At 39.7% G+C, this 21792-nt stretch overlaps 1 protein-coding gene across 5 annotated transcripts in view; it reads right to left on the reverse strand.

Moving 5' to 3' along the window:
- The window catches only part of DPP6 (dipeptidyl peptidase like 6), a 1246761-nt gene that overhangs the window by 468876 nt on the left and 756093 nt on the right, over positions 1-21792 (reverse strand). For all 5 annotated transcript variants that reach the window (XM_033931638.1, XM_033931637.1, XM_033931641.1 and 2 more), the window contains one exon: positions 6071-6185. In XM_033931638.1, coding sequence (XP_033787529.1) covers positions 6071-6185 — 115 coding nt within the window. The remainder of the gene's footprint in view (positions 1-6070; positions 6186-21792) is intronic.

A 21792-nucleotide genomic window follows, 5' to 3' on the forward strand; every position in this document is an offset into this window, starting at 1 on the left:
CATTGTTAAAAAAAAAAAAGCATATCATCAGGCTCGTTAGACTTACAATGAATGGGAGAATCTTGATGAGGATGGCCATATGGTGGATATTATGAGAGGTGAAAGGATTGATCAAAGAGTTAATAGGGATAGAAAAGTAGACAATGAGAGAAAGAGTCACATGTGTACTACCTTTATTTTCTAAATCCTATCAGGTATGCAATATAATTAGAAAATAGTGGCATATAGTTGGCATGCATCCTCAACTGACACAATGTCCACAATTTGCATATAAAAGAAGTCAAGATCTTGGCGACATTTCAAAACATCCAACGATAGTAAATGCAGAAGTACTGGGTCATTACCGGTGTGGGCAATGTGTTTATTGTGATTATGCATTTGAAACAACTGCTTTGAATATGCCACACAATAAGATGTTTCAACAGAGACAGCATACAGATTGTAATAGTATTCAAGTGGTGCATTGTATAATATGCCCTTGTAAAATGTATTATACTGGGCATAAGCAAAGGAAGATAAAAATACGGATTTCTGAACATCTGAGTAATAGAACAAAAAAAATTGGAGGCTTCATTGAATCAGCATTGGATTCAGCAAAGGCATTCAATTACTGAATTAAAATTTGTAGTGTTGCAACAAATTGATTTGCCTAGGTGGGTGATTATTCTCATACGACAGGTAATGACATCAGCAAGTTACAGAGAAAATCTTTAAATAGCCAACTGTGGCTATTTTTTGAACAGAATTATTTGCTGTCATCAGATCACAGTGATTCGACAGTTGGCTATTTAAAGATTTTCTCTGTAAGTTGCTGATATCATTACGTGTCGTGGTACAGCTGTAAGACACAACCCCTGAGGAAGCGTTAAGTGAAACAGATAGGCCTCCGTTGGGGCCATTTAAGATGTGTTTTGTTTTATTTGGGGGCTGTTTTTACAGGATTGTTTAACAGCCTTTTGAAGTCTATTTAATACATTGCAATTCTCTTTAAAATCAACTTTTGGAAACAGCAAGGTCACTGTGATATAGGTATAACATCCCTCTATATGATAGGTTTTACACAACACTAGTTTGGTATTAGGTTGGTGATTAATAAAAAAAATATATATATATTTTTTCTTCACACACGGGGTTTTTGACCTATGATAAGAACCTTGACCCCATTCATATGTCATTGCAAAAACTCTGTTTTATTGACAAAAGGGGTTATTGAGGTCTTTTTTCCCCGTTGTGGTTATTGACATCAGGTGTACTGTGTTCTTTTGGAACAGCAATTTATTTACTCTTGGAAAATGGTGCATCCTCAAGGTTTGAATAGAGAGACTGAATGGCCAGTAGTATAAATATGATAGTAAAAGTCATGTAAAATTATGGTTATCTAATCATGGAGGGTGATGTCACTATAAAAATTGGGTTTACCGAGTAGATAAGTAACAGCGCATGAACGGAAATGAGTTTCGAAGCAAGACGAGCTCACTGTGAATGGGCGTTCGGGATGGTGTCTTTTGACTGTTATCTGATTAACAATCAGAGCAAAGGGATTTCCTAGCCATTATGCAGTTTTACTATTATTATTAAGGTTATTTTAATAATGTATATGTGAATTTCAGTTGTATAAAAACGATTAAACTATGATGTTAAGTTTATGTAATGTAATGTTTGATTTAAAATAGTGGCTAGTGGTATGGACAAGACTATTTAAATCAACTTCTTCTGCTTCAGTACTCCAATCAATTTTTTTTTTTTTTTTACATTGGGCTCACTGGACTCCACAGAAGATTGCTAAATTCTTACATAAAGTTTCTAATTTTTGTTGGTCATGTGAGAAATCTGTGGGTACATTGCCTCATGATATTTCAATGTTCTCAGCTCAAGATTTATTGGGAAAGAGTTTGGAATACCATTTCCTCGATATTAATCAGGGATCTCAAAGTCCCTCCTTGAGGGCTGCAATCCAGTCGGGTTTTCAGGATTTCCCCAATGAATATGCATTGAAAGCAGTGCATGCACATAGATCTCATGCATATTCATTGGGGAAATCCTGAAAACCCAACTGGATTCCGGCCTTCAAGGAGAGACTTTGATATTAATCATCCGAGAACCGCTAAATCTCAAAATGATTGTTTTTGGACAACAGGGCCTCACGCAACCCCTTTCGGAGCCCAATGCTTGCTTGCTTAATATACTAATGTTCTTGGCCATCAAAAACATTTTGCACTATTGGAAGAATCTATCCAAAGTAGAGTGTAATTGCAGGAAAACATCGTTCCACTAGCACATTCCTTAAAATATGAAGCCCTGTTCAAACTTAATGCGCTTTAGACCATTGACAAACAGAATTTCATAATATATTACTATTCTAAATTTATTTAACCGATGATGATCTTGAAAGTTCCATTATATTTTAATATGATTGCTGTGTATCATATGCCAACAATATATGTGCTGGTCCCCCTTTATTCATTTGGTATATACATTTCATGTAATTATATAGATATATATATACATAATGATCTATTTCTTGTTTTGTACATATGATTTGCTTCTTGTTTTATTTAATATTTGTACATTTATCTTATAAAAATAATAAAATTTGCTTTCAAAAAAAATAGTGGTTATTTCCATCTGAAGAAGATTCTTTGAAACTTGTATGGAGTTGAGGAAACAAAAGAGTTTTTAACAGCTTCAAGTCATTTGATAATTTGACCAACTAAAGAAAGTACATGAATCAGCAACAATGTTACATCTTTTTTAGTGCCACGTGGACTAATATATACCGGAATAACGGGATGTCCTGCATTGCTGATACAAGATAAGATAATTTGTTAAACAAGCATTGTTAAAAGAATTAAATTATCAAACCAGTGACATTGGAAGTGTAAAAATTGATAATTGAGTGATTATACAGAAGTGTAAATGGTTATATCTATATCTATACAGTATGAGATACATAATTTAAAAAAAATATATGTCTAAAAACCCGCTTAAATCGGCACTGGACAATCAAAAAGACAGCTCGTCCAAGAACCAATAATTGAACAGGGTTTCAGATTAGAGAATGATACGATGACAAAATTCAGCACCGTTCCCGTTCCGCGGATAACCGCAGGAAATAATCCCATTTCATTGTGTCTATTTCAGCCTCAGTCCTTCTACACCAGCATTCTTCAAAGCAAAGCTTGAGGGTCAGTGGTTGAGGCCATTCATACTCTGATTCTTATGTGAGCCAAGGATAATGAAGCCATTGTGACATCACTGATGTGATTGGCTCTTAGGCACTGGTGGAATGAGGCATTATGACATCACAATATCTGCTCTGGATACCAGAGACTGTCATTCTGTAGTGTCTATCTCAACTTCGGCCTTCTACACCAGCATTCTTCAAAGCAAAGCTTGTGGGTCAGTGGTTGTGGCCATTCATACTCTGATTCTTCCCTCTCTCCTTAAAGAATGACATGAAGATGGTTTCCAGTTATCCGCGGGGACGGGAACGGTGATGAATTTTGTCACCGTGTTATTCTCTATTTCAAATGTATTTAAAACCAGCTTAGGCCTTTTCACTGCCTCTGTGCACCCAGAGTGAAAAGGGGCATTTTTGGAGGAGTGGGTAGGGCGGGATGTGGGCTGACCTACACTTAGTCGTCTAGCAGCCATAATCGAAAAGTTTGACAGGTTGCCTGGACGGAACTTATACATTTTGACTTAGACCAAGTCAAAACAGGTATATGTTCTGGATTGGGCCACTGAGCTTATCGTGGCTGCTGCGATCATCTCAGTGACCCAGGCAACCCGTCCCCCCGCCCCTGTAATGATCGCGGCAGGAGGGATGCCCAGTTCCTCCTGCCTGAAGCTGCTGCAACCCCCCCCCCCAATGATCGCTAACAGGAGAGATGCCCAATCTCTCCTGTCAGCACTCGCAGACCCCACACAGGTAGCCCCTCCCTGAATGATCACCAACAGGAGAGATGCCCAATCTCTCCTGCTGACACCCGCCGTGACCCCCTCGAATGATATTGGCAGGAGAGATGCCCAATCTCTCCTGTCAACACTTGCAGACCCCATAGAGGTAGCCCCCTCCCGAATGATCACCAACAGGAGAGATGCCCAATCTCTCCTGCCGACACCCGCCGCGACCCCCCCCCCCAAAATGATCATGGTAGGAGAGATGCCCAATCTCTCCTGTCAACACTCGCAGACCCCCTCCCCTACAAGCTTTGCGGCAGGAAGGATGTCCAGTCCCTCCTGCTGACTCCCCACACACCCTAAAGATTGCCCACCTAGACTCCCCTACCCCCCCCCCCAAGGCCTCCTAACCCCACCCAGACCCCCCTCTAACCTGTTTTAGATGGCTGGCCAGACTGCTCCTGCCTGCGTCTGGCTGGCAGACCAGCCTTTGCTGGAATGGCAGGCCTGCTCCTACCCAGTGCAACTTAGGATTCCCTAGAGAGGGATCTAAGGCCCTGATTGGCCCAGGCGCTTAAGGCCCCTCCTGTAGGCACTTATGACAGACACCAGTTAGAGAATCATGGTTTTAGGTGAAGGACTGGTCCCTCCCACATCTAAGAGGTCTTGTTTTTTCGGTGTTTGGGACTTGGTCAATTTTTTTTCAGGTATAGGGCTTAAAGGCAGACGTAGGGTCCTGAACGTACAGGTAGGTCATATTCTGGGGAAAAAACCCACATTTTGGACATTTTTTCCGAGAATGGACATTTCCCTGCTGCCTACTTTGGGCACTTAAAACCTTAGGCCAAAAGGGGACTTAGATGGGTTTTTTTTTATCATGCCCCTCTATGTGTATATATATCTACATATATACACACACACATATGATATTAATGTAAATGGACATATCATTGTAATGGTTATAGAATACAAAAAGTTAAAAAAATTGTAATAAACAAATACAAATAAATATTTAAAAATGAAAACCATAAAAAAAATACTTCGACCCGCTATCCTTCAGAATATTGGTACAATCACTGATTTTATCCACCCTGGACTACTGTAACATTGTCTACTTGGGAATACCTAAAAAAAATGTGAGAAAACTGAGAATAGTTCAAAATACGGCCATCCGTCTAATATTCGGACTAAAGAAGAGCGATCATGTTAGTCCATTCTACAAACTCCTTCATTGGTTACCAATTGAAGCACGAATTCTATTCAAATTCTCCTGCCTCTGCTATAAACTAATCTGGGGACTGGCCCCCAGCTACCTACTACCTCACTTCGAATTCCACTCCTCTATTAGGCCTACCAGAAACCGTAACCTCTTTACCTACCCAAATATCATAGGCTGTAGATATTGCACCTTCTTTGATAGAACATTCAAATTCCAAGCAGGTAGACTGCAAACTTGGACAGGCTACTTCACTGATGCCGCCAGAGAATCATATAGTATCTTTAGGAAAGAACTAAAAACCACCTGGTTTAAGAAATTTATAACCTAACCGGACTTCTCCCCTAAAATCGGAGCCTCCTCCCATCCCAAGGAGTCCGTCTACCCTCTTCTGCCAAAATTTCTATCTTTAATTGTTACCAGTTTTTCCCACTGGTGCCCGTCCTTCGTTCAAATGTACCAAGTTAACAACTTACTTCTCATCAACATCTTATGTTATCTTTTTCACCTTCGCAGTCTTGCACCTTTGTAACTCAAAGCGCAATCTCCTTTCTCTTCTCCTACTTATGCTCTGAATATCGTCGACTGTATAATGCTACTCATTGTGAAACCATGTAATACACAGACCCTGTAACTCTCCTGTTACTATCACTAGATGTTCAATGCTATACTCTGTAATTCGCTGTCTGTACAGTTTCTCTTCATTGTAAACCGCCTAGAAGTCGCAAGATTGTGGCAGTATATAAGAATAAAGTTATTATTATTATTGAGTAATATCTATAAATGTACGAGAAAGTATTTTGCATTAGTTATAGGTACATATATTTATGGCTTTTTCCTATTTTTTATATCTGATATTTATACCTGCATAATATAGTCTTCTAGTTTCAGTGCTGATATAGCTATACAATTGTGATGCAGAACAAAACATGATTAATGAGATTATAGTACCTGGTGTCAGGAGAATAACAGAGGTGACAATCAGAGAGCAGATAACCAGAATTACAAGCAAAGCAATTGCAATTCCTTTCCAGTTTCTTTGCGGAGGATTACTTCCCACCAGCTCCTGCAAATGACACAAAGCACAGAATTCATTAATAAAGATTTCTGCCCAAATAAATATACAACCAAATAAAAAAAAGAACAATTTTCAAATGTACCGTCTTCACCATGAATTTTATAATTGGAGAGTAAAGAACATAAGAGTTGCCATACTGGGGCAGAACAAAGGCCCATCAAGCCCAGTATCGTGTTCTCAACAGTTGCCAACCCAAGTCACAAATACCTGGCAAGATCCCAAAGAATAAAACATTTTATGTTGCTTATCCTAGGAATAAGTAGTGGATTTCTCCACATCCATCTTAATAATGGTTTGTGGATTCCTCTTTTAGGAGCTTGTCTAAACCTTTTTAAAACCCTGCTAAGCTAACTGCTTTCACTACACTCTCTGGCAACAAGTTCCAGAGTTTAATTACACGTTGAGTATCAGATGTAGAGACTTGTTTGAGGATTCTGTTTTATCTATGGCACAACTTCAGCAGCTTTTGCACCAGAGGATCCCCTTTTATAAATATTTTCAAGGCAAAGACTTATTAATCAGACCCAAGGGAACTTGCAAAGACATCTTACAGAGATTGAAGTAGTATTGTACAAATCTTCTCTGTGCAGGAAACTTCTGTCTGAGATATATGCTGCATTAAATATTTGTTACCAAGTTAATACAACTGTTGTAGAGTATAAATGAAAACTGTGGCTAGGGGATCTCATAACTGAAGACTCTTGGGCTGCGATATATAAATCTGTGCACACATGTTTCATTATCATTAATTAGAGACAGGTTCAATATCAGATTATATAGAGAGCATACTGATACTTTCCTACTTCCAAAACCAACAACAACAAAAAAAAACCTGCTGGAAAAAATGTGAAGCAAAAAACAAAACAAAGTGCTATTCTCTAGGCTCTGCCACGAATCGATTTCAACTACGTGCGAGCGAGTAGGGTGTCAGTCGGGTTGACGCTGCCGTCACATCGCAAGCGGGCACAGGGTATGGCTCTCAAAAAAAAATCTTAATCGTTGTACTGCTGATTTTGGCTCTTTTGACTAATGAGTTTGCCTACCACTGGCCTAAGTTAACCTCCTAAATGTGGACCCTATTTTCAGTCAAACTTAAAAGCCTAAGGGCTCCTTTTACGAAGGTGCGCTAACGTTTTTAGCGCATGCACCGGATTAGCGCGCACAAGCCAAAAACTACCGCCTGCTCAAGGGGGAGGCGGTAGCGGCTAGCGCGTGCGGCATTTTAGCGTGAGCTATTCCGGGCGTTAAGGCCCTAAGGCGCCTTCGTAAAAGAAGCCCTAAATTTTCAGCTGAAAATTAATTCATCTTCACTTAGGAACTTAATTGTTATGGTTGCAAATTTCAGCCTGTCATTCATTTGCCTAGATTTATAAGCCCAATATACGAACGACAGCCAGATTCTCTATATATAGACCTCAAAAAAATTGATGCTGATCATAACAGTGCTTGGCATGCCATATATAGAGCTGCACTTAGTGGCTGTACGTGGCATAACATTTAGGCACACCCATTTAAGCCAAGGAAAACCAGGCCTAAATACCTGAGTTGTGAGTGGATTGGGCATAGTCTATGGCATTACATGTAACTTTTAGGAACGCCCACAATCCACTCATGCTCCTCCCCCTAGCCACGCCCCCTTTGAGATTTATACACTAGAACTGATGCATGCCACTTTATAAAATACGCCTACCATGTTGTGCGCGTAATTTCTAATTAGTTCCAAATTAGAATCAATTATAGGTCTTGTCAACTAATTAAGTGGCACATGGAAATCGGCTATGCTCACTGATTTGCGCACCCGTTGTAAGGTGCTATATAGAGAATTTGGGGGCAAGTGTTGCAAATTGGTGTTAAACTCCTACATTTTTCCCTAGCTTAAATCCAACCCTGTGGCCATCCAGTTTTTATGTTCCTAAATATAGGAATCCAATGAAATTTTCTGGGCAATATTCAGCCTGTGCAGACTGAACTAGACCTGGGTATTCAGTGCCACTCCATGTCTGGCTACTGGCACTGAATCACCAGGTCTTAGGAGCCATACATTGCCTGGGGATCAATGATATTCAGTGCCAATGTCAGCATAATTAACTGGGCATAGTTAGGACTCTGACCCAGAAGGTCCCTGCAATAACCGATAAGGCTGTGACTGCTGTACTAGCTGGTTAAGGGGAGAATGCACACTAAGGGAATTAAGGCCCAGATTCTATAAAACAGCATCTAACTCAGCTGGTGTTGAGGAATGCGGCGCTTGCCACATGTCAATCTTAAGTTAGGTGCCATTTAAAGAATCATGCCTAGCGGTGCATAAAGCGGACTTTTTTTAAAAAACAAAAAAAATCTTTATTGATTTTCAAACTTTGATAGTGCAATACAATTGATTAATCATGAATACTACATGAAACACACTATTAACTATAGAATTAATACATTAAACAGTCATTTTCTCCCATCCTCAACTTAATTATTAATACAATAATACCTATGATGTGATTACAATATTATAATTTAATAATTTAACTCCTCAAAGTACATTTCCCTCCCTCCCTGGATGTGAAAGGACATCTCATGAAAAAGAAAGAAACCTGACCCTTACTGTATTGCAACAAGAGTAGTCAATGGACTCCATATATCAGGGATCCCCAAAGTCCCTCCTTGAGGGCCGAATCCAGTCGGGTTTTCAGGATTTCCCCAATGAATATGCTTTGAAAGCAGTGCAGGCACATAGATCTCATGCATATTCGTTGGGGAAATCCTGAAAGCCCGACTGGATTCGGCCCTCAAGGAGGGACTTTGGGGACCCCTGTTATTTATCATTAAAGGACTTACTAGTCCCCAAACGTTCCGCCATCATTCTTTCATATTTATATGTGGTACACACATTTACCCACTAGAAAGTGTAATTAATCCTGTCATGGTTCTTCCAATTATGTGTGATCATAAAGCGGACTTAAGCACCCCTAGGCATCCTTTTCTTAAGCGTTACTTATTTATGCCAGGGTTTTCTTGGCCTAAATACCAGTGCCTATATCCACGTTACGTGCCTGTCACGCCAAATATGCCCACAATCTGCCCTAACCACACTTTCTGGTAGACACCTCGGACTATGTGCCTATCTGAAAGTGGTAGGTGCCTACCATCCAATTAATTTTCATTTTTGCCCATTATGATTTGCTAATTGCTTATCGGCACTGGTGCTTTTTAAATAATAAGCCCCCCTTTTAACAAAACCGTGCAAGAGGTTTTTTGTGCCAGCTAGCGCGCTGAATGCTCCGCGCTGCTCTGACGCTCATAGGAACTCTATGACCGTCAGAGCAGCGCAGAGCATTCCGCGCACCGGCTGGCGCTCAAAACCTCTTGTGTGGTTTTGTAAAAAGGGGGGGAGGGGTACGCTAGGCACCTAGATCAGTTAGGCGCACCGATCTGGGTGCCTTACTTCAGGCGCTGTTTATAGAATCTGGGCGTAATATTTCCATCGATATAAAATGGGCTTTAAAACAGTGCGCACTAATTCCTTTAGGCCCAGATGCTATAAATGGTGCTGTTGTTGGCAGCCACCTTAAAAATGGCTGCCGAATGAGTGCCAATCACGCGACGGTGCCGTTTACAGAATCACAGCTTTGGAAAAGATAGGCCCTGGAAATGTAGGCCAGGGTTTCAAGGCCTACATTTCTGGTGCATAACTCTTCTTTTTAGAAAGAAGGAAGAGCATCTCCCCTTCCTACCGTATTGACTTTTACTGTCTCTCTCTCCTATCACCAGTTGTCTTTCTCCCCCTATCCCCCTTGTTTCTTTTTTTTTTTTTTTTTGTAATAATTTTTATTAGAAAAATGCAACACAAATGATACAGAAAACCAGCAGTACAAGGACACAAGGTCCGAAAAAAGAAAATACAAAACTCGAACAGGAGAACGTACTGGCAAGCACAGAAATGAAAAGTGGAGCGAACAAGCTCCATTCCATCCAGTCGCAATCCGCAACTTTTATAGTTTCATAGAAAAACATGAGCAACCCCTCCAGTTATGCCACAAGCGCACAAGCTCCAGACACTCCATACAAATCACAACAGACACTCCTCATGTATCCCCCTTGTTTCAATATGTCATTTAAGTCCGTTGTTGTCCAGTTTTGGTCCCCCTTGATTTTATCTGCTCATGACTTTGTACACCGCTTAGACAACTTTTTAAGCGGTATATCAAATTTTAAATAAAACTTAGAAAACTTTTACGTGAATCGTGCCTACAGAGCCACTTCCAGCACCGTTTAAAGAATCCAGGCCTTAATACGTGTTAAAGGTGCATTAAACCCTAACACTAATTAATAAACTCCCCCCTAAATCGATTGAATCTTATCTCCTGATTCAATCATTACTATTTTAACTGAGAAGGAGCCTCTCTGCCCTGTTACATAGTGATTGAATATTTACTCCTTTGAGTATAAATTTAGGCACTCGGTCCTAATAAATATTCAATTTAGGAACATAACTCTTAAATTTTGGAACATAAATCTTTTGAATATTGGACCTATTGAGTTTTGCCATGTTCCTTTACTTCAATAAATAACTGGCACATCAAATATCTAACAATAAATTCTGAGAATGACAGGAAGGCCCCAAGGTAAGTGACACTGAATGCTTGATTAAACCAGCATCGTTTCAGGTCTGCAGGCACAGATTCCACAAATAGTTTCTTCAGGAATATTAAAAAAATAAAATAAAAATACATTGCTTTGCTTAGGACAGGATTAAAGCATAGGCAAACTAGGCATGTGTCTAGGACCCAAATGTTTATGAGGGGCCCTTTGAGATGTGCTAATTCAATAGCTGCCAAGAGATATTGAAAAGACTGCCTGACTTGATACATCAAGCTCCATCTCTGGCAGCATTCAAAATCTAGGCTAAAGCCCACTTTTTCAAGGCTGCTTTTAACTCCCAAAGCATAAAGTACCCATGTCTGGATTATCATTCCCTTTGTGAGACATTCCCTAACCCCTATTTGTCCCATTTGCCTGTTTTGATTAGATTAGAATTTCTAACAAGCAGGTATTAGTACAGCGCTGCATAAGAGGGGCTGCTGAAAAGTTGTCAGCCCAGCCAAGAACAAAATGACGTGGAGCCATGAAACTTACAAAGTTATTCCACACTTTTCGTTTCAATGAGGCAAATGCATCTAGCAAATGGGCACAAGTATAGGGAAACCAAGCCATTGTGACATCACCAGAGGCTGGCTCTTAAGCACTGGTGGAATGAGATATTATGACATTATAATACGAAGGGCCGCTGAAAAGTTCTTAGCCCAACCAAGAAGAGAATGATGTGGAGCCATGAAATATATAAGTTATTCCACACTTTTCTTGACACTTTTTGTTTCATTTCTTATCACTGAAATGAAAAGTGTCAAGAAAAGTATGGAATAACTTGTAAGTTTTATGGTTCCACATCATTCTCTTCCTGGCTGGGCTGAAAACTTTTCAGTGGCCCCTCCTATGTCTGGTAGCGCTATAGAAGTGATGTCATGGGAAAGAAGGTAATACCCTTTTATGGATTGAGAACTGGTTGAAAGACAGAAAACAGAGTGGGATTAAATGGTCAATATTCTCAATGGAGAAGAGTAAATAAGGCTGTGCTGGGACCGCTGCTTTTTAACATATTTTATATCAATGATCTAGAGATGGGAATAACTAGTGAGATAAAGTTGTTAGATCGCAAGAAGATTGTGAAAAATTGCACGAGGACCTTGTGAGACTGGAAGACTGGCCATCAAAATGGCAGATGACGTCTAATGTGAGCAAGTGCAAAGTGATGCATGTGGGAAACTATAGCTATGTGATGCTGGGTTCTGTGTTAGGAGTCACTGCCCAGGAAAAAGATCTAGGTGTCATTATTGAAGATACGTTGAAACTCTCAGCTCAGTGTGCAGCAGCTGCTAAGAAAGCAAATAGAATGTTAGGAATTATCAGGAAAGGAATGGAAAGCAAAGCTGAAAATGTTATAATGCCCTCATATCGCTCTGTGTGTAGTTCTTTTTTTTTTGTAAATCTTTATTAAATTTCCAAACTACCATAGTGGAAACACACAATTTTAATATACATAAGTACTGTGTGTAGTTCTAGTCGCTGTATCAAAAAAAAAAAAAAAAAAAAAGCGAAATTTAGAAAACATACAGAGAAGGGCAACAAAAATGATAAAAGGAATGAGACGAATTCCCTATGAGGAGAGGCTAAAGCAGCTAGGGCTCTTCAGCTTGGAGAAGAGACAGCTCATGAGTGATATGATAAAATAATGAGTGGAGTAGTGAATCGCTTGTTTACTCTTTCCAATAATACTAGAACTAGGGGGCATGCGATAAAGCTACTAAGTAATAGATTTGAAACAAATCAGAGAAAATATTCCTTCACACAACATGCAATTAAACTCTAGAATTCTTTGCTGGAGGATGTGGTGAAATCAGTTAGCTTAGCCGAGTTTACAAAAAGTTTGGATAATTTCCTAAAAGAAAAGACCATAGGCCATTATTGAGATGGCTTGGGGAAATCCACTGCTTATCCCTAGGATAAGTAGCATAGAATCTGTTTTGCTACTTGGGATCTAGCCAGGTACTTAGGACTTGGGTTTGCCACCGCTGGAAACAGGATACTAGGCTTGATGGACCGTCGGTCTGTCCCAGTATGGCATTTCTTATGTTCTTAATGCTGGAACCAACTGCCACTTACACTATCTCAGGTTCAGAAACCTTTAAAAGCATTTCTATATCAAGACAGGGAGCCAACTCTGAAGGAACAGAAATGGTAATTGTAAAATCCCATTTCTAGACGGTCTAATGGAACTCCTGGGACATAACGATGAGCTAACGATGACCTACTTGAACTTGTAACTACGTATTTGTAACTATGACCTGATTGTATTAGTAACTGCTCTGATCTACCTTTACTACTGTGTTTCCCCAAAAATAAGGCAATGTCTTATATTAATTTGGGGTCCAAAAAACGAATTAAGGCTTATTTTCGGAGGATGTCTTTTTTTTTTCATGTACAACAATCATCTCTTCCTTCCTCTACTCCACCCCAATTCTTCCTCTTTCCTTTCTTTCCCCCTCCCCTTGTGCAGCATCTTTCTATCTCTCATTCCCATCCCCCCCTGTGCATCAGGGTGGGGGGGTCGCTGAATTGACAAATCTGAATTTTTTTCGGCGAATCGGGCAACACTAATGTCAGGGATAGAGTCAGGGAGTGTCGAGGACATTCGGGGGTCGATCTTAACTAGGGCTTATTTTTGGGGTAGGGCTTATATTTGGAGCATCTTTAAAAATCACACTAGGGCTTATTTTCGGGATATACAGGTATCTTATTTTTGGGAAAAGAGGGTAGTAACTCTATTCAATGTCCATAACAAACTGTTCATTGTATCCTGGGAAACTGAATATCTTAATATACTCATTAGTCATATAAAAAATAGACTACTGTAACACCATGTATAAGGGAATAACCTTAAATGAAATACGTAGATTACAAATCCTACAAAATGCTGCAATAAAAATAATTACCAAAAGGAAAAAAATTGATCAGGTGACTCCCCTATTACAGGAAAAACATTGGTTACCCGTAAATTATAGAATTATGTACAAAATAGCATTACTTACACATAAAACGTTAATGAATAAAACTCCTGCATTCTTAGAAAGGCTTCTAATCCCTTACGTTCCAACAAGATCTTTAAGATTTGAGGATAAATCTCTCCTCTTAGTCCCCTCACTAAGGGCCCCTTTTACTAAGCCGTGTTAGGACTTTAACGCGTGGAATAGCGGGCGCTAAATTGCCACACGCGCTAGACCTTAACGCCAGTGGTGTTAGTTCTAGCTACGTAGCGCTCTAAAATTCTGCGTGGGCTAAAACGCTAACGCAGCTTAGTAAAAGGAGCCCTAAGATTCATTTACTCAAGGAGAGATACGATCTTCTCTGTTACGGCACCTCAACCTGGAACTTGCTTCCAATTTATATAAGGGAAGAAAAATCACTTAGCAAGTTCAAAGGTCTCCTGAAAAGCTGGCTTTTTAAGGACGCTTTCAACTGAGATGCTCAAATTCTATTTAACTCAAACATCCTATAACGTACTAATTTTTTTTTTTTAATGAAAATTAAATGGATAACTCTTTCCCATCCTATTGTATTAACACCTATGTTCATTTAATTTGTTTATGAATTGTATTTAAACCTATCCTCCTCTTGTGTCCTGTAGTGTCTTACCTTTATTAATTGTGTGGTTTTTATTCTTAGATGTTTTTTTACTTTTACCCTGATTTTATTTGTACATCGCATTGGATTGTGATATTGCGATCAAATCAAACTTTCCAATAAACTTGAAACTTGACCCAACCTCTTGTAATGTAATGTGACATTGAACTGAATAGGCAAAAGCAGAATAGAAAACCTGATTAACATAACACATATAGAAAATCAATCAATAAAATAAAATGTCAACACCAACATCTGTACGTGGAAACTACCAGGATTTGTTGTTCATTTTCTCAATGAGTGCTGTAAAATATCTCAAGTTCAATATTTTTTATTTATAAGAATGAAGTAGTCAAAATACATATTCGGCATATCAAAGATCCATCCAAAATGAGGATACAGAGCATACAATTCCGATATGTCAGTGGAATTAACCAGAACTAAACTAAACAAATTAAAACTAAATGGATGACAGCCCATAACATGTCAAGGTAATGACGGAAAGCTTAAAGTGTTAAGGGCTCCTTTTACTAAGGTGTGTTAGGGCCTTAACGCGCAGAATAGCGCGCGCTAAACCTTAATGCCAGCGTTGAGCTGGCGTTATTCTAGAAGCGTACCGTGTGGTTTAGTGCATGGCAATTTTGTGCGTGCGCTAAAAACGCTAGCGCACTTTAGTAAAAGGAGCCCTAAGTGCACTACTAGGAAAATAAGATCAAAACAGACTAAGAAGATGCACAAAACCTAGTTAGAGGGGACCAAATTGTATCAAAAGAGCCAATATACCCATATTTCTCAGCATGTGCTCGTTCGAACTTTGCAATCAAACACACTTGGTGGAACCAAGTGTTATATGAAAGGTTATGATTATTTTTCCAGTTGGTTAATATGATTTTGAGTGTAATAAGTAGAAGACATCTGAGCAGCTTGCCAATATCAGCGCTAACTATCGAGTTTAAGCCATGTTGACCAAATATGACGATGGCTAAAGTTATATCTTCATCAATATTGGTAATCAAACTAATAGTACTCCAGAGAAGAGCGACTAAGATGGTTAAGGGGCTGGAGGAGTTGCCGTACAGCGAAAGATTAGAGAAACTGGGCCTCTTCTCCCTCGAACAGAGGAGATTGAGAGGGGACATGATCGAAACATTCAAGGTACTGAAGGGAATAGACTTGGTAGATAAGGACAGGTTGGTCATCCTCTCCAAGGTAGGGAGAACGAGAAGGCACTCTCTAAAGTTGAAAGGGGATAGATTCCGTACAAATGTAAGGAAGTTCTTCTTCACCCAGAGAGTGGTAGAAAACTGGAATGCTCTTCCGGAGTCTGTCATAGGGGAAAACACCCTCCAGGGATTCAAGACAAAGTTAGACAAGTTCCTGCTGAACAAGGACGTACGCTGATAGGGCTAGTCTCAGTTAGGGCGCTGGTCTTTGACCAGAGGGCCGCTGCGTGAGCGGACTGCTGGGTGTGATGGACCACTGGTCTGATCCAGCAGCGGCAATTCTTATATTCTTATAAGAGTGCTGTAAAATATCTGCTCCCACTGTTTTGTGCAGGCAAATACATGCACTGTCCTACAATTGAGCAGGTCCCCAACCTGGATGTCTTAATTGCAGTTTCTATGGGCTCCAGGTGTCAAACAACTTCGTAAACTGTTAGTGTGTCATGCATATATGCCAAGAGCTCTAGTGCCAAATTCTATATATGGCGCCCCAAAAAATCAGCGCCAAAAATGTGCTATTCTGTAAGCTGCGTTTAAAGTTAGGTGCAGTTTATTGAATTGTGCTTACACCTGGAACCGTGACTTTTAGGTGCGGATTCCCTTATTCTATAATTACCTGCATAACTTAATGCCCCTGAACCATCCCTGATCCACCCATTTCCGCACCCCTTTTTGGCTTGCGCTTAAAATTTAGGTATGAATCCTGCATCTAAATTTACGTGCGTAACTTGTAATTGATTTAAATTAGCACCGATAATTGTTTGTTAAAATACCAATTATCAGATCTATTTACCTTGTTCAATTAATTTGGGTACGTGACCACAATTGTGCCTTTTTATAGAATTTTGGGGTTCATTTCCAAGTTATTTAATACATTTTGCTAAAAGGCATCCTAAGAGCAGCTTTTCCTCTATGGCAGGGGTGTCAAAGTCCCTCCTCCAGGGCCACAATCCAGTCGGGTTTTCAGGATTTCTCCAATGAATATGCATGAGATCTATTAGCATACAATGAAAGCAGTGCATGCAAATAGATCTCATGCATATTCATTGGGGAAATCCTGAAAACCCAACTGGATTTCGGCCCTCGAGGGGGAACTTTGACACCCCTGCTCTATGGAAATGTCAGGGGCAGTACTTCGTCCTTTTCTTCTGCAGGCTACATCTTTTCCGTGCATTAAAGAATTTCCTTAGCTCTCGTCACTCTTTTACAGCACTGAAATCAGTAAACCCGGGAAAAATGATGTAACAGACAGGCTGGTTTCAGTTCTTACCCTTGAGATTAGTCAGTGTCAGAAATTCAAATTATGGTTTGATTGTACCTGGCCATAATTATGCCTTGGAATATTCTGAATGGTTAAACAGATGCTATATGACAGCTTCTGTTTCCATCAAAGATGATTTTTTGTTTTGTTTTATTTTTTTTAATTTAAATTTTATAGAAATCTTCCAAGATAAATGAGAATATGTCATAACTGGAAACTTGCCACACTAACAGGTAATATTGATCTTATCTACTGTCCGATATTCAGCACTATTTAGTCAGCCAGAAACAGCTCCCGTCGGCTAATTAGTGCTAAGCCTGCTGTTAATATCCCAGTCCGCTGCTAGCCTATGTCAACCACAGCTAAAAACAAAATGAAAATTCAATGCTGGTCACTGAATATGGCCCCAGCATTGAATTTCCAGGTTCGCTACGAAGTGCAAGGTAGCCGGGCTGCCTCCCATGCGCTGATAATTGGCACCTACGTCTTTAAATTTAACAAATTGAGGGTCCCCTTTCCTAAATCGTGTTGTGCTGTGTGCTTAATGAGGGAAAAAAGATTTACCCCAAAACGTGCCATATGCTATTTATTTTTAAAAGCTTTTTCAGGAAGAGGGGTACCACGGGCAGGGAGTTTTTCAGGGGATCTTCCTGGATATAGCTTAATAGCGAAACATGACTCGTGTCGGATTGATATCCACTTCTGACAATAGCTTTTTCCTTACGATAAGCAAAATTTGGAAAACTTTTCGTGAAAATTTGAAACATTCAAAAAATTTAAAGAGAGTTTTAGATATTAAAAAAAAACCAAAAAAACTGTTATGTCTGGGACCGACGATGACTGAGTTGAAATAACTTAGGGCTCCTTTGATCAAGGTGCGCTACGGGGGTTAGCGCGTCGGACATTTCATCACACGCTAACCCCCCGCGGCAAGCCAAAATACTAACGCCTCGTCAATGGAGGCGTTAGCGGCTAGCGCGGCAGGCGGTATTCCGCGTGTTAAACCCCCTACCGCACCTTGATAAAAGGAGCCCTTGGAGTAAGTCTGTTTGTGACTCGTGAGTTTTACCACCGAGGGGTTCCCTTGACATTAAAGCTATTATTTAAAGAAGTATGATGGACTGTATGGGCAGGGGATGTATTATTCAGCTAGTGTGTTTGCAATAGCACATGCTAACTGGAAAACTATGATTTAATGCAGAAGCAGTTATGTTTTATACCACTACTAATGACTGGGCGAATCAATTCAGAGCGGTTTATATAAACTTTTATAAGGTGTTACTGTTCAGAGTTGGAGGGTTTCTGCAATGGTTTTCAATACTGCACTAACTTTTGGTTTTGGTGTGGTGCATTTTCATATCTTTTAGATTTAGTCTTTTCGCACAGTATTTACAAATTACCTCCAAACACTACATATGGTGCGTTAAGTGGTACAAGAAATCGGTGTGGACAGACAATTTGTATGTATAACTGAAGTAACCTGTGCCAATAATTATCGACACCTCATAATTAACGTTAAATGGCATGAATTAAAACTTACGTGCACAACTTGGAAAGCGTGATCCTTTAAGAAACATGAGAATTTGATAAGAGGGCCCTACCAGCCCCTAAGGTAACACAGAAACGCTGTTTAAAATGATAATGAACTGTAAATTCAAAGTGCCTACTAGCGCCTAAACAAAAGGTGCCAGAATCACGCCTCCGGAGGCGTCTACCAGCGACTATAGTCATGGACAATGGCAGAAGTGGTGTTAGGTGCTGTAAAGTGTCTATGTAGGCGCGATTCACATCAAAGATAGGGCCCGGAAATGTAGGCCTTGAAAATCCTGGCCTACATTTCCAGAGCCTATCTTTCCTGGAGGCCCAATTCACGGGACTGAAACGCGATCGGCAGCTGCTTTTAAGGCAGCCGCCAATATCGGTGCCGCTTAGAGAATCCGTCAGTTAGTGCTACTTAAACAGGAGGTGGTAAGTGCTGCCACATTAATATTTTTTTGCAAGTTTTGCACACTAGTGAACTGTGATCATTGTGATTTAATTTAGTGAAGATCGATTTTTTACTTCCTCTAGTTTTGGAGGTAACCTTGAGGGGGCTATGTTAGTCTGTGATTGTACTGTAACTGAAACTGCTATTCATGTAATGTAATGTAATTTATTTCTTATATACCGCTATATCCTTTAGGTTCTAAGCGGTTTGAAGAAAATATACATTAAGATTATAAATGAGAAGTAAGAAGGTACTTAAAAAATTCCCTTACTGTCCCGAAGGCTCACAATCTAACTAAAGTACCTGGAAATTAATAAAGAAGAGAAAATAAAGATGGTTGAAAAAAGAAAAATTCTATATGAACTTATAGGATGGAAATTAAACTGACAGTGAAGAACTGTATGAAAAATACATATGGAATGCAGTTAGAGAGGGTAGGTTACAATCTATTGATGGTATTTGTTTAATTGGAAGGTGTTAAGGTGTATGTATGCTGTCTTGAACCATTGTGAATGTTTTATTTTAACTGCTTAGGTATAGATGGTCAAGAAATTTTAGAAATAAATTTAGCATTGGAGTATGCAAAAAGAAGAAGAAGAAAAAAAAAGCCCTATTTTAGGGATGCTTAGAAATGGACTTGGTGCACGGGAAAATGCAATACACCCATTAGTGCCTTTTTTTTTTTTTTTTTTCTTTTATTGAGTCTTTATATAAAATGGACATAAAAACAAGTATCAGATCCTTGGAATATTTGTAGAATACAGTGGTGCCTCGCATAACGAACGCCTCGCACAGCGAACGCTGCGCACAACGAACTTCATGTCTTGCTTCCTACAACGAACTTCGTTTCACACAACGAAGTTGCCCGAGCTGCATCCTTCCGCGCAGGCACTGCTATTAACTGCCCTCTCTCCGCCTGGCTCCCTGTGCAGTGGCGGACCGTTGGCTCGCAGGGGCCCGGCGCCTACTGCTGATGCGTTGGGGGGGGCGGAGCTACTCTCGCCGCTTCCCCGATGCTAGAAAAAAAAAAAAAAATGAACAGTCCCAGTTTTTGCCGCTGAGACTCTGCCCTCTCTCACTGTAAAATTAGACTCTACTTAGTCTGTCTTTAAATTTAAAAAATGTGTGTTGTTTTAAAAAACAATTATGTTGTTAGATGTATCTAAATAAAAATAATAACCAAAAATTTATCTTTTTTTATGTCATCTTAGCATATTTTATGCTACAGAACGAATTATTTTTTTTAACATGTATTGTTATGGGAAAACGCGTTTCACATAACGAACTTTTCGCATAACAAACTTGCTCCTGGAACCAATTAAGTTCGTTGTGTGAGGCACCACTGTATATATGAAATAATAACAACAAAAAAAAAATCAAGAGAATAATAATGAAACAGTGAACAACAAACTCATCGCTGAGTACAAGTCAGGTAGAATGCAAAGTTACATTACATGGACAGCAGAACACTGTCCTGTTTGGGGGGGGGGGCAAGGAGCTCCAGTGGCCCCAATGGAATCCTGCGGCACCTCTCACAAACTTCTGACTCACCCACCCACTTCCTCCCGGCACTGTATTTTTAAATCTTTGGCCAGCCATCAGACAGCGTCAATGAGCAGGCCTGCCCCCGTAAATAGAATGAAGGGTTCCGGGGTATGCCTGCTCATTGATGCTGCCCAAAGATTTAAAGTAGAACGCCAGGAGATGGGTGGGCACCATTTTGGGGGGGAGGCCTGGCCCCTGTGGCCTCCCCAGTTCCGGAGCCTATGTTACATTACAGTATTAAGGATGCACTAGGAAGGAATCCTAAGACTCCAGTTGGCCCAGGTGCCTAAGGTCCTTCCTATGGGAGGGTCCTTAGGCAACTGAGCCAATCAGAGCCTTAGGCCCGTTTATATAATCTGCCCCTGTGTGGGTACACTTACTGCCACCTCAAGAAGAGGTGTTAAGGACATCCACACTAACTGCAAGAATTATAGGGGACATCCTAGGTTACTGTATAACCTTTACGCTGACTACATGCTAATATATGCTGTTTTAAATATGGCAAAGTTCAAAACCTTATCATACTTTAGTAAAAAAAAAAGAAAAAAAAAAGAAAAAAAAAAGGCCCATCTACTCTTCTTTTATCAATGCTTTTGAGAATAGATGACATTAGATTAACATTCTGGAGAATTCCTTCACTTATTATGCATCTGCGATGCGATCATGAAAATAACAGCAAAAGGTTAAATTACAATTCATGAAGTATAATGAAACAGGACACGCTTCTTCAATGTCCTTGCTGGTAGTGATTATAAAGGTCAATGGCAGTATGCTAATCCTAGAGCCATCTGGCAATGCATTCCATTTCCAGCACCTAAAATTAATTTTAACTGGCATTTGCCCCTCCACATTCTGTTTGCTAATAAATATATTTTCCACAATATTTGTAAATCAACAGAATCAACACATTCAGAAATATTTTATAGTTAAGTCTTCCTTGGCAAGCATACAGCCAATTTCCTATTCAACACCGCTGAAGAAATAATTAATAAAGTAATGACACAAGATAATTGGAATATTAGGTTGTAAATGTTGGTGCAGTGCAAAAAATATCACTACTACTATTATTAATTATTTCTATAGCGCTACCAGACGCATGCAGCGCTACACAGAGTCACAAAGAGTAAGAAAACAGTCCCTGCTAGAGCTTACAATCTAAACAGGCAAGACAGACAAACAGGATGTCATGGATACAGTTAAGGCAGTGGTCTCAAACTCCAACCCTTTGCAGGGCCACATTTTGCATTTGTAGGTACTTGGAGGGCCTCAGAAAAAAAATAGTTAATGTCTTATTAAAGAAATGACAATTTTGCATGAGGTAAAACTCTTTATAGTTTATAAATCTTCCCTTTT

The sequence above is a fragment of the Geotrypetes seraphini genome, chromosome 2 (assembly GCF_902459505.1).
Source record: "Geotrypetes seraphini chromosome 2, aGeoSer1.1, whole genome shotgun sequence".
Taxonomy (NCBI): Eukaryota; Metazoa; Chordata; class Amphibia; order Gymnophiona; family Dermophiidae; genus Geotrypetes; species Geotrypetes seraphini.